This window comes from Saccoglossus kowalevskii, chromosome 13, assembly GCF_978046115.1.
Source record: "Saccoglossus kowalevskii chromosome 13, keSacKowa6.1, whole genome shotgun sequence".
NCBI classification, from domain to species: domain Eukaryota; kingdom Metazoa; phylum Hemichordata; class Enteropneusta; family Harrimaniidae; genus Saccoglossus; species Saccoglossus kowalevskii.
Genome location: NC_140653.1, coordinates 10,907,705 through 10,920,816, shown reverse-complemented (window position 1 = coordinate 10,920,816; position 13,112 = coordinate 10,907,705). Strand labels below are relative to the sequence as shown.

The 13,112-nt window shown below is 32.4% G+C and overlaps 1 protein-coding gene across 5 annotated transcripts in view; it reads right to left on the bottom strand.

The window, feature by feature from the left end:
- The window catches only part of LOC144359586 (uncharacterized), a 60,558-nt gene that overhangs the window by 33,315 nt on the left and 14,131 nt on the right, over positions 1-13,112 (bottom strand). For all 5 annotated transcript variants that reach the window (XM_085506910.1, XM_085506911.1, XM_085506913.1 and 2 more), the window contains exons 2-9: positions 10,541-10,704; positions 8,171-8,438; positions 7,950-8,033; positions 5,948-6,045; positions 2,761-2,905; positions 2,065-2,178; positions 1,327-1,452; positions 289-456 (exon numbers count right to left, since the gene is read on the bottom strand). In XM_085506910.1, coding sequence (XP_085363036.1) covers positions 289-456; positions 1,327-1,452; positions 2,065-2,178; positions 2,761-2,905; positions 5,948-6,045; positions 7,950-8,033; positions 8,171-8,438; positions 10,541-10,704 — 1,167 coding nt within the window. The remainder of the gene's footprint in view (positions 1-288; positions 457-1,326; positions 1,453-2,064; positions 2,179-2,760; positions 2,906-5,947; positions 6,046-7,949; positions 8,034-8,170; positions 8,439-10,540; positions 10,705-13,112) is intronic.

Sequence of the window (13,112 nt, the reverse complement as noted above, 5' to 3'; positions counted from 1 at the left end):
TTCTATTGAACTGAGAGAGACAAACTGTAATTATTGGCAAATAAAATGGGGGTAGGTGTCAATAAAAAGATCTACCCAAAATGGGCTTGCATAGTCACCAGCTGGAAAAGTATAAAAAAAAATAGTATAAGGCCTAAAAAATAGGTCAGGTCATAGACCCTCTACTGGAGGGTCTATGGTCAGGTAAAAACAAATTCAGAAAACATTTTTTTTGCAAGGCCTTAAATACTTTACATGGCTCTTTCAAAAGCTCCCACAAGTTTCAAAGAGTCATCCTCATAAACTCACTTTCAGTAAACGCTCCCTTTCAACAGTTAATTGTTGTAACTTTTGATACAAGTCCAATCTTTCTTGATATAGTCTCTCTTTTTCAGCATTAGCACTGATATATTTGGAGTTGATGTCAGCCACAGCTTCCTCATAGTGCACAGCCTTTTTCTTGAGCTCATCTCTATCCTGGAGAAATGAACAAATCAGAAAATTACAGTCAAATAGTTCCCTGGTGGTTACTGTTCACTGTAAGGGTAAGCCACATTATCAAAATAATTTTCAAGTATGAATATACAGAGTAAATAGGGTTTACTGTAAAATACTTTATTTTCGCTTGGAATTTATTTTCGCTATTTTCGCTGAAGGGATGATTCAGTGAAAATAATATACATTTTTTCCTATATTTTACATTCAAATTACCAAGAATCAGTGAAAAGAAACCCCATACAAATCATCCAAAAAGTCTTTTCAACAAAAATTAATTTCAGCTAAAATAAAGTATTTTACAGTAACTTATTGTGACTCGATACAGTGAATGGAGATGGTGGGTGGTTGATTTAATTTAATCATTCATTATGGCCATTCAGAACACAGTGTGCTGCAATTTTTCTTAAGATATTATTTATCATTCAGAGTTGAAACAATTCGTTTTTTATTAGCATGCATCAATAAAAAAAAGTTTCTTGTAGTATTTCATGACAATTATGTAAAAAAAACAAAAAAATAAACATGCACATAGAAAGAGAACGAAGCTAATTTTTATTTCCTATATGAGTGTTATAAGCATTCTCAAGATATCCTGTGCTAGTGGATTGGCTTAATGCTTGACCCTAAAGGTCACACATACTGGTATTTTCAGGGAGTAAAGTTCCCTATAACCTACAGTCCAATATGACACATCTATTTTTGCAAAAATTTACTATTTCTGAACAACAATGACAAATTATTGCATGTTTCTGGAAAAATAACTGAGAAATTCTTATTGATTGTATTGTACACCTAAAAAGTATCTAACAAAAAATGTCAAATCCCCCATGTCAGTATTTGATCACAAACCTCTTTTGTTCGGTTATAATCTCGGTTTAAAACCTCAACTTGATTCTGTAGATCTTCCTTAGCTTGTCTGACTTCTGCTAGCTGATTGGTCAAGTCGGAATTTTGAGCAGACGATGACTCTCTTACCTATAGAAAAGAAAACCAAAAAATTATATGTGTATCTGCCTCTAGAGGGCAGTCTAAATAATGTTACCTTTCCTTCTGGTGTCATACTGTAAAACATGAAAAAGCGACTTGCAATTTCAGCAAATTGTGGTAAAATGACGTAATAGCGAAATGTTTAATTAGCGAATCTCTCTGTTCATTGTTGATTTCCTGTTTTCACAATACTTGTCTGTCGTGTGCCAAAACAAATGCGCAGATATCACCTCCATAAAAACAAAGAAAAACTGTGTAATTAGGAAGCGCCCCAGATTTTTATGTTCCGGATTACTGGATACAAATCCCTAAGCCTTGGCCATTTTGAATTTATAAAAAAGTCATTAGTGACATCTTGAATTTGCGAAATTAGCTAAAATCGCGAAAAAGACATGTCACAAATTGAATGCGACACTATCAACTTAAATGGAATCTCGTTGCCACGTATTTTTCAAATTGCATACTTTTGTCTATAGTAAGAGGAATTTTTTTTATATTTTTGACAAAGAGATGGTACGTTTTGTGCACATGTTTTAATTTGTCACGGCCCTAACACATATAGAGAGCTATAAAATAGAAATAGACATTATTTCTACTCACCTCTCTAATCTTCTCAAGTTCTTCATTCTCCATTCCAAGTTTCTCACACTTTAACTTCGCCATTTGTAACGCTTCCCGCAGCGCAGCCGCCTCTTTCAACATTGTTTCTCTAGTCTGAATAAACAAATTTTAAATATTTGTATTCAGAATTTGTACGAAATGATCTGCAAATCACGCCATAAGTGTTTTTTCCCCTTCAAATTTCAAAAAAAGTTGTCTTGTCTGTTACTGATCATGACACTAAGCATATGCATATCATGAAGAAATTTCTTTGTTTTAAAATTAATTAAAAATAATTGTTGCTATTTTGAATTTTTAATAACCAATTATTTTGCTTTTTCGTAAAATAAAGGCCAATCCTGACAATTGCCAGTTTCATTTACTTATTACTTTCATTTACTGTAAATGCATTAATTTCAACTGGTATTTAATTTCACTATTTTGACATTTTGAGCAAATTCATAGAGTTTCCATGTCCACATGCACTAAATTTGGCAGAATTAGGGATCAGCGAAAATACCAAAATTGAAAAAAAATGTTTATATTTATTAGTATTATTAGTATTATTTAAACAAATATATAAATATTTATCTTAAAATAATTGTTGTGCATAAGAACATTCAATATAAATAAATGAAAAAAATAATGAAAAATATTTGTCATTGCATTTTGATTTATTCTGGTTTATAGACTTACTCTCTGTCCATTAATGTTGTCTTCTTCCAACATTTTCAGTGCTTGGTGTGTTTGGTCTATTATCAGTTCTCTTTTTCTATGTTCTGATTGCAGGGAGTTGTACGCTGACTTTAATGTCTTTAATTCATGGTCAAGTTGTTCAATTCTGTAAATAACAATACTAGTACAATACATGATGAGGCAACACATAAGGGACTGTGATAATGTGCAAAGATTGATTAAAGCAGCTCAAACCATCCATTATTGTAAATTCTGCTGGCAACTGAAATCAGGAAAAATATTGTATAACCCTCAGGAGTCAATTAAAAAATCTCAATAATGTATCCTGTGTACCATTAGTACAAAATAGAGGTGTGAAAGATAAGTTATGTTGAATCCTAAATTAATATAATGAAAACTTAGGAGTAAAAAAGAATAAAACAATTTGAACAGAATTTTTCCATAGAAATAACTGGATTAAAGTTAAAGATAATGCAAAAAATTATATATCAAACAACCAGGTAATACATTTTCTACACCATTTACAATGGTTCAGGCTTTTTACATACTTCATTACATAACATGATATGGCTCAGGGTAGAAATAAAAAAACAAACATTACTTGACTTTTCTTCATTTTAAATTCTCAGTCACGCTCCAATACTATTGACTTGTATATCAAGTGTCAGATATTAAAACCTGGAGTCATTTATAAAGCTACAAATGCACAAATATTGAGACATATTTCCCGTTGTTTTGAGTGTAAATAGCAATCAAAGCAACATCCTATACCTCTCATGTGATGAACTCAGGGGTCACTCTATGGAATTCTGGGTAATTTAGTTCAGCTGCCAAATCTCAACACCATATATTTGCAGTAAAAACACATATTCGTTATTTATCTTCAAAACTGAGTAGTTATAATATCTTAAAAGTGCCATTGTGAATCGCTGTGCTCGATGTGGGTCTGTGTGATGTATACAGCATAAAATTCATTTTTACAAACTAGATATAGAATGATGTGCAAAATACAGTATGTCAAAAAAATATTTAAAATATGTCAAATTTGGCATTATTAAATTAATTTCTAACTAATTAAATTAGTTGCTACCATTTTAAATAATGCCAACAAATTATAGAACAGGATTATTGGAGGAACAGATTTTACATCAAAATTTTCAAGATTCAAGATTTCCCCTGCCCACCAACATTTAGGCGTTACTTTTTGCGCATTTTATGTATTTTTCTATCACTTCTTTGTTATTTTGTGGAAAAAAATAGATGCAGGTTTATTTTATGGAAGGTAACAAAAGTTGACTTGGCACTGGAAGGGTATTATGTCAAGAGAAACATATTTGAGAATTTTGTAGAAGTGAAAATTTTACTTGTGTCTTTAATTGGTTTGTGGAATTCAGTCCTTGTTGTTGTGCCGATAGTACATGTCATTAAAAACAACATCAGTTTTCACTAATTCGCTAATTTGTAGTTCAGGTTTGACATCCTAGGTCTTTCAGTCAAGCTCTCTGCCAATGAATTTATTCTAACCAAGGTCAAATACATATAAATTGTGTATTTCATTAATTTCTGTTCATATGTGTCCACTTGATAGGTTGGCTTTGTGCTTAAAGTGCTACTCTCCAATGAGTGAATACAATGCAAGGTGAATAGGAGACTAATTTGACTTTACAGTGAGCAATATGGTACAAGTGAGACTAGTAAGTGTTTGTCAGAATCTTGATTGAAATAAAATACCCCTTAATGTTGAATTCTTTTTTACTGAAGGTATCCTGATCCACATTTCAGGATTGGATATCCATGCACATTCAGAACTCTTCCCTCTGCTCTTGGGGTTTCTCAATAGCAAACTCAGGCCTCATTTGGGATTACCTTTGACCCGAGGGATGTGCTAACTTGTAGGGTGCATTCAGAGAGGTCAGCAATAAAGTTACCTAATTAAATCTTTAGTGTTTTAACTGTTGCAGTTCTGCTGGTGTCCAGCCTGTTGCTATGGGTTTCATTGTCTCTAGGTAAAGTAATTTCCTTTAACCGCCAAAACCAACTTTTGTCACTTTTCACAAAATAAAACCCACATTATTTATTTCAGAAAATTTAATCAAAACGTGTAGCCAAGGGAGAATTATGTACATTTGGTCTGAAGTTAATAAAAGAATATTCTTAGGACCAAACATGGGAGTATTTTCACAACCTGGCAACCAGAACTGGTGAAAACAAAGGTTGAAAACTTTCAAAATCTGTACATTAGACTAATTGTTGAGATTCTCCTGAACAGTGTAACAAAGTTACCCCAATATGTGCAATATATATAAATTTGGTTATTCAGAATTGTCTCATAGTTGAGTTTGTGCTGTTTTCCTGACTTTAGCTGTTTTCACCAGTACTTCGACCAGTGTTCCACAGCATTCGCGCAGAGCCCATATGAAGACATGGTACAGTAGTGCGCATCTTTGCAGCATAGAGCGTTTTGTAATGTAGGTCCGCCCTCGAGAATATCGAAAAATATATAAAAATGTTCAAAACGTTACATCAACAAAGTGTTAACAAGTTTCTTTACAAAATACATGTTTATTCTCGTGCAATTTCAATATTAAACATACAGACATTTTATTGATGTAAACAAAATATATCTGATACAAAAATATGGTTCCTGTTAATATTTTGGGTGTGCATGGAGATATAAAGTAAATATTGCCGTTGACAACAGAGACTTTGTAGTTTTGCATGAATTGTTTATCATGTGATGTCCACCACAGCTCTAATTCAAAGTATTACTTTTCAAGAGACAGCTGTAATTGTTGCCATATAGGGCATACTTTATTGAGTTAATATGCAAATACAAAGCTATAATTTCATCCACGTAATGATCAGTGTGATGTGTTGACTCAGGAACACACGAAACATCAAAGAAACCAGAGAGCTTTCAAATTTAACTTTTATTCCGCCATTTTCAGTTACACTGACGGCACTACTTTTTACATATCAATACACTCGAGTGATCAGGTGATATAAAGCACCACTACAAAAGTATGTATTTTGACACATGCAATAAAGTAGTTTCAAAAATGTCACAATCAGAAAAACAATTTTGTTGGCCTTACTGTAGTAGACAATATTTGAATATTCAAAAAATATGAAACTTGAAAGCCAGGCTATGTAAAAACTAAAAATAAAACTGACTTAATAAGCTCACCGTTCTTGGAGTTTCTCTCTTTTTCTGATTGTTTGTATTTTGTCAGAAACAGACTCTTCTCTGTCTCGTTGCAGCTCCGCAATTTTTCTTTGCAAGCCCTGCAAGAAAAACGTCAGTGGAATTAAAAAGAAAAATGTTGGAAAGCAGTTTATAATTTACTGTAAAATACTTTATTTTCACTTGGAATTAATTTTCAATATTTTCACTGCAGTAATGATTCAGTGAAAATTAAATTCAGGGAATATACTTTTTTTCTATATGTTACATTTAATTTGTCAAAAATCAGTGAAAATAAATTCCATACAAAACATCCAAAAAGTCTTTTCAGCGAAAATTAATTCCAGCTAAAATAAAGTATTTTATAATATACTTCTACTAGCTTGGATGCAAACTAATTAAGACTGAATGAAATGCATGTTGCAATAAACAATGTTGACCTGTGAAGACAATATCAAGAAGGTCAAATTTACATTTAACCCTCGGAGTACTTTTACTGAAGAGTTGTCAAAAAAAATAAGAATTGATTATTATTTCATTCGGCAATCAATCAACCCTCACCCTTTTATCAAGATTACAACAATGCATTGAGAAGCAGTTAATTGAAAGTTAACTCTACAGAAAAAAATATAATTAAATCAATTACTTCAACTATCGGTAACTCACATTTGACTTGAGCTAAGGTAAAGTTTAAATTACTTACAGAATGAATATTTGAAATCAAAGTCAAAGAAGTCTAAAAATTTATAATGAAATTACTAACAGCAAATGAAAACTTTTCTCAATGAAACTGTCAAATTATTTGAACAGAAGTCATGTGAGATGTTGACAAAAATTCAAATGAGTGAGTCTGTGTAGGAAAGTTTTAGCGTTCATTTCAGACTACTGTAAACGCTAAATTAAATATATAAATGTAACATGTACATGTAAAAAAAACAATAAAACTCATTGTTTACTTTACAAATTCAAGAAATTAAAACACAGTGAATATGCTCGAAACATCAAAATAGTGCAATAAAATATCAGTGAAAATAAATGATTTTACAGTTTTTTATCTAATATTCTCATGTATCTGAAGAGCGAATATTATGTATTTTGACGATAACCTTGCTCATTTCTGCTGACATGAATCAAACGTTTCTAATCAAATGGTATGCTGTGATGCCATTGGTTGAGATTGATCAATGTGAGCATGGAGCAGTAAATGTGATCTTCATTACAAATCACAGTGCATGGATATCTGAGTTGTATACAAGTATCCTTATCTTAGGATCCCATGTTATAGTATGAAATAGTATCAAATAATAATATAATAATAATAATTTATTGCCTTCTTGTAAAAAATTTACATTGGGTTGTAGCAAAAAATGATATTTTATAAAAAGTGATAGTTAATAAAAGAATGTATATAACTAAATAATATATATGTTAGGGCCTCTCTGTTTTACATATATACCGGTAGTAAGTTAAATTAATAATAATAAAGTCATAATAATCTCTACTTGAAAGTAAATATGTGAATAGATTTTTACTGTTTTTCATCTCTGATGAAATTTTGATTTTTACTAAAGAATGTTTTTTTACAGTATCATATTTCTGACAATAAAACTTCAATTAATTGTTATGGCATATTCTGCCTTTTACTAGGTTTTTTTTTTTGTGTGTCTATCTTTTTCTATTTCCAGATTATGAAGACCTTACATATTCAAATAAATATTCTTGTGGCATGAAAGTTAGCATAAATGTTTGGTTGCTATATGTACAGATCAGTGACTTACAGACTCCATTCCTACCCATTAAAAACAATGGTTTAATCCAAGAAAGCTGCTTTCACTGCCCACCAAAAATAATGGTTTAATCCTAATAAGTTGCCTCCCTTGTCTATCAAAAACAATCCCCTGCGTCAATCACAAATAAAGGTAGATTCCTAACTGTTGATAGCATAGCTCCAATAATCACTGGTGTTACCGGTATTTTGAATGGCAACTACAAATGCAATACTCACTTCTTGAGTGGTTGAAAAGTTCTCAACAGCGAATTCACGCTCCGTTAATTTAGCCTCCATCTCACACAGTCTCTGAGTTTGGATCTAAAAAAACAAAACAATAATGACTTTATAATAATAATAGGTTGCATTTTACAAGTTTACACAATAGTATGATTAATAATTACAAACTCGCTCCAAAGCAAAAAATTACCAATAAAAAATTTCTATTTAGAATATACCTTTAATGAGGAATGAGCATCTCTAAGTTTATCTACCAACGCTAGACGTCTCTGTTCACTGTCATGCAACGCATCTTTCAACCCCTTGACTGACATCGGTGAAGATCCACCCCAATTGGTTGCATCAGCGCCTAGTGAAGGGGAAGAGGGTCGCCTAGGCGACATCCTCTGGTAGTCATGGCGGCTACTATTTAAAGAGTCATCAAAGTTGACCATATGCGGTGCCATTCCCATTGGGGATTTTAGACTTCTAGCTGACATGCCATTACTGAAAAATATCAAATAATTACTGTGTGATGACTGTCTGGTAATTGATAATAAAACAATAATATCTCACTTAGGTGCCATATGTTGCCATGTTATGAACACTGAGAAATAAAAAAAATAAAAAAACTTCCAAAAATACTTTGAACAGTGTTATTTTCGCAAGAAACATATTTTTTTTAAAACAACATAGCAGTGACACTTGAATACAATTTTTTAGACTCTGTCTAAAAACCTGTGATCGTGAAATGTACTCCCTGTTGTTGCCATGACATTATTGAGGACATTCCTGGTTACAAAAATCGAATGATTTGCAGTACCACAGATGTAAGTAAGCATCAGTGATATTGCAGTGTGCATTCAAAATTTCATTTAAGGTGGCATTGCAGGGAAAAATGCATTTAGAGGTGGAATTTCACTTTTAAGCATTGTATAGATCATATAGGATCCATATCGAACACTACACTGTGAGACGACTGCCATTCTTTAATAATTAAACACAATCTACCTTTTAATTGACGCTGCTAACTCATCCAATAAATGCCACGCATTATTATAAAGTTGTCTATGGTGCAAATTTGGACGCGATGAAATCCTTGTCTGCATTTTGTTGCTTCGCATCGACTAATTATGTGGTATTTAGTCATTAAACAACATAGCCTCTCAATGATAATAAAAATTGCTATTTTGAGCGTCATTTCCTACTTGCGATGGTAACACGCTGCATTGTACAGATGATGGTCATTTATATGTTGCATCACAGTGGTTATACCGTTACTGGTTATACCGTTACTGGTTATACCGTTACTGGTTATACCGTTACTGGTTATACCGTTACTGGTTAATTAAACAATGCATTAATTTAGGAAAAATATGCACGAACAGATCAAAACAAATATTATGTTATTTTTTTTTAGATAGTGTGCCGCATAATGAATTGAAATCCAACTACTAATTAAATATTCATCAGATTGCCAGGTGTCAGTTTCCAAAACATAATGTAAATATAGAGGATTGATACCATGGAAACCATTTCTATGATATTTTTTTTTTCTGTATTTTACTTGGGACTAAATGATATGGGCGTGTGTGTGCTATCTTATCATAGAATGGCAATATGGCAATTTAAAGCACTATCCTGGCATCAACCAAGTCATATACAAGCACCTGCAGACGTCAAAGTTCCCCCATACATGTATTACTGTTTGGCCTTCCACTGAGTATGTACTGGTAGCACTCTCACTCTGAGTACAGACTGACCCTTTTTTTTGTTCAACTTTGGACGGTAAACCATTTTTTCAAGTGACTTATAAATATTGATTATCGGTAATGTTGCAATGAACAAAAAAATCCTGCAAATCGTATTTCTCATTATATAATTTCATATGATTTATTAAGATTCTAATCAAATTTCCAATTTCCACTTAATCACGTCTCATAACTCCATGTTACAAATCAGGTCTTAAGATACATAGTATATGGAAATAGTGGTTTAAAAATTATTTGCAGCAAATGTAAGTATACAAATACAATCAGAAAATAACAAGATTCACAGTAGTACATCTCAGGATGTTGTATTTTCCAGAAATACTGGTTGGCAGGATGAGCAGTTCAAAATTTTGTTCAATTGTAGACAACTTTATTTTCGGGAGTAAGTAACCACTAAATTATGTAAATATTTTACTATTAAAGACACAAGTCATAGTGAATGTCATGAAATGTCATCGTCACAAATGCCATCGACAATTAACAAAAATTGATAGTGACAACAACAGTGTCTCATTCTGCTATATTGCTGTTTCATTCTTTCTTGCGGGCACAGTTTACAATACTTTATATCAAAAATCAAATTTAGAAACCAATTTTATATGAATAATACCAAATACAACACACTGGGTGACCTTCTGTCAGATCTGTGTGTGACCATGACACTGACATCCAAGCTTAATAACCAAATAGGGCAAAACATTTGGCTACAGGTTGACATTTTTGTGAAAATATGGGAAAAGTTTAAACTTAAGAATCCATTACCATATTAGTATATAGTGATTAAAGGTATACGTGTTCCTTGAGGTAAAAGACGTATAGTCAATATATTTTTTTTACCTGATACCACTATCAGTGTCCATTAGTGTTCCAAAATCATAACTTTTGCCAATTGAAGAATGCGCTCTGGAACCTGGTGCAGTTGCTGGCCTCATTTCAGTCCCCATGGAGTGCTTTATAAGATAAATTTCATCTTCCTTTTCTTTTCGTAACAGTTGTTCTCTCTGAAAATAAATTACATTTGCATTATATAGAAAATCAAGGATTCATAAAAGGAGGGTTATTAATACGCAGGTACGTGGTAATGTGCGCCGAAGATTTCATATAAATTGCGAAATCCTCACAAAATTATGCCACAAAGATACATCTCTAGAAATACTAATATAAATAAATGAGTTTATGAAAAAAATTGCCTTATGTTCTACTTGCTTATTCGCAAGGCAGGTATTACGTTCGTTTTATTATTTTTTTAATACAGCGATAATCTAGCCTGAATCAAAGCGTTCACTGTGCTCTGTGGTTAGAAATGCATTCGATTGATGCACCTTATCGAATCAGTTATTCATCATATATCACCTTACATAGATTTCAAAGTTGCATACCTTTATCTTATAATTCATTGATAAAATAAAAAAAGATCATTTATCACTCCCTTGGCCATGTATCATCCCCCATTTAAGTCAGATAACAGTTCAAGTGCATGATTTACATCCTGAATATCAGTTTTCTACAATAAAATCTAATCAGATGACCTCTAAAAACTACACAAGTTTTCAAACCATTACCATTCATAGCTTCAAGTGTTCGCCCAAGGAAATTAATAAATTGTCAATTTGCATATAAATAAAAAGTATTGATTGTCCGTATTGTATGTTAATGACCTTTACTGTTTAAGCAAACATTAAATGTCAACAGATGTATTGCTCTGTAAGTGTTCTCTTATAGATACAGCAAGGTTTGAAACAACATGTACTTGATTCTTAAGGATACATGTACAAGATTCTGGGTTTCATTTTAGACCAAAAAAAAGTGTTGCTGCTCGTTCTAGCTTAAATTGAAAAAATTATGCGTTTTAAGATTATTTACCGTACATGTACTTTCCTTCAAGCATAAGCCTCTCCCTGAATATAAGCCAACCCCTCTGTTTTTAGACATTTAACAAGTTGAGAGTATCCCCCGAGTATACCCAGGTAAGCCCAGGGTGTTTTTACCAGACGCCGACAACATTTATTAATACCCTAACGGTAAGATATATGTTCAACATTTCACATTTATTAAATAATGTTTTTGAATACATGCATTAAAATTAGTCCGACTGACATCCTCTGAAACAGTAAACAAACATTTCCCCATTCTATCGTATATAACGCATGTTATCGATACGCAAAATTGCATAAAAATGTGTGAATGTCGGTTTTAAATTGACGCATGTGATGATCCATACAGGCTGAAATCATAATCAAAAGTCACTTATTACAATATTCAAAGATTGTGATTGCCACATGTTTTTTTTGTTGGTGAGGATGGCATCAATATGAATTGAGGGATAACATGACTGCAGGAACTGTTCATTTCACCGGATTAAGCTCATCTATATGATGTGGATTTAGTCAGAGCATACCTACTAGCATACAGATTAAGTTTAACTGACCAATGACATAATGCAAATAATCCAAGGGTCTGTGCTTACTCCTTTCCATGGAAACAATGACTTTCTAAAAGTGTTATTCCCCACTTTAGAGGCCATTTTGAATTGAAAAACACCTCGTCTGATATAGAATTCAAAAGTGAGAACAAGCACACAAAGCTTATTCAAAATATTTGGGAAAAAATAGTATATAAGAACAACTTCAGAGCATCTGTTCTAATTTTAAAAGGTCAGTATCCTGAAAACGTGGTTGCTCTAGATGTAATTAACATTGTCCGTACACAAACACACACTCAATTACTCAACCAAATCTTTATAGCAAGTAGTCTTTACATGCACACAGTTGTACAAACAGTGATTTGAAAGAATAGACAATTCAACCAAATAAAGTGGGGGTAATAACCCTGAAGTCAGCACAGTTTGAAGCAATACTCAGGTGTATTCAACCTCAAAAGACAATTATTATTTTGACAATACATGGTGCAAAATATTAGATTTAGGTTGTAATAAACAAGAGGTAATTTGACATGACATTCTGACAGGAAGTTGATCTGGCACACAACTTTCCTTGTATTTATTACCTTAGCAACCATAGTATCCATTGTATATTGTGCTGCCATACCCTCTACCTTATATACTGAGTATGTGTATACCGTAAGGTGCCTTAATTTTGGAAAATAGTGAAATATTAATTTGGGTCTTGAAGACACGTGTCACGTTTGCAAAATTTTGCTGATGTGGCTAAGTAGGTAAAAATGTGGAAACACTACAAATTCTTGATGTTTTGCTGGGTGAAAGATTCCATTAAATAAAAAACAAATAAAAATTTGTGGAAAAACTGAACTTGTTTCTATGGAAACAAAAACTGAGATTTCCCCATAGAATTAATCCCTACATTTTAACTCGGGAAAATAGGCTAAAAGGTGACAATTGTGGTTCATAATTAAAAAACGCCTCCAGAATTAAATACAGTCAATCAAAAAG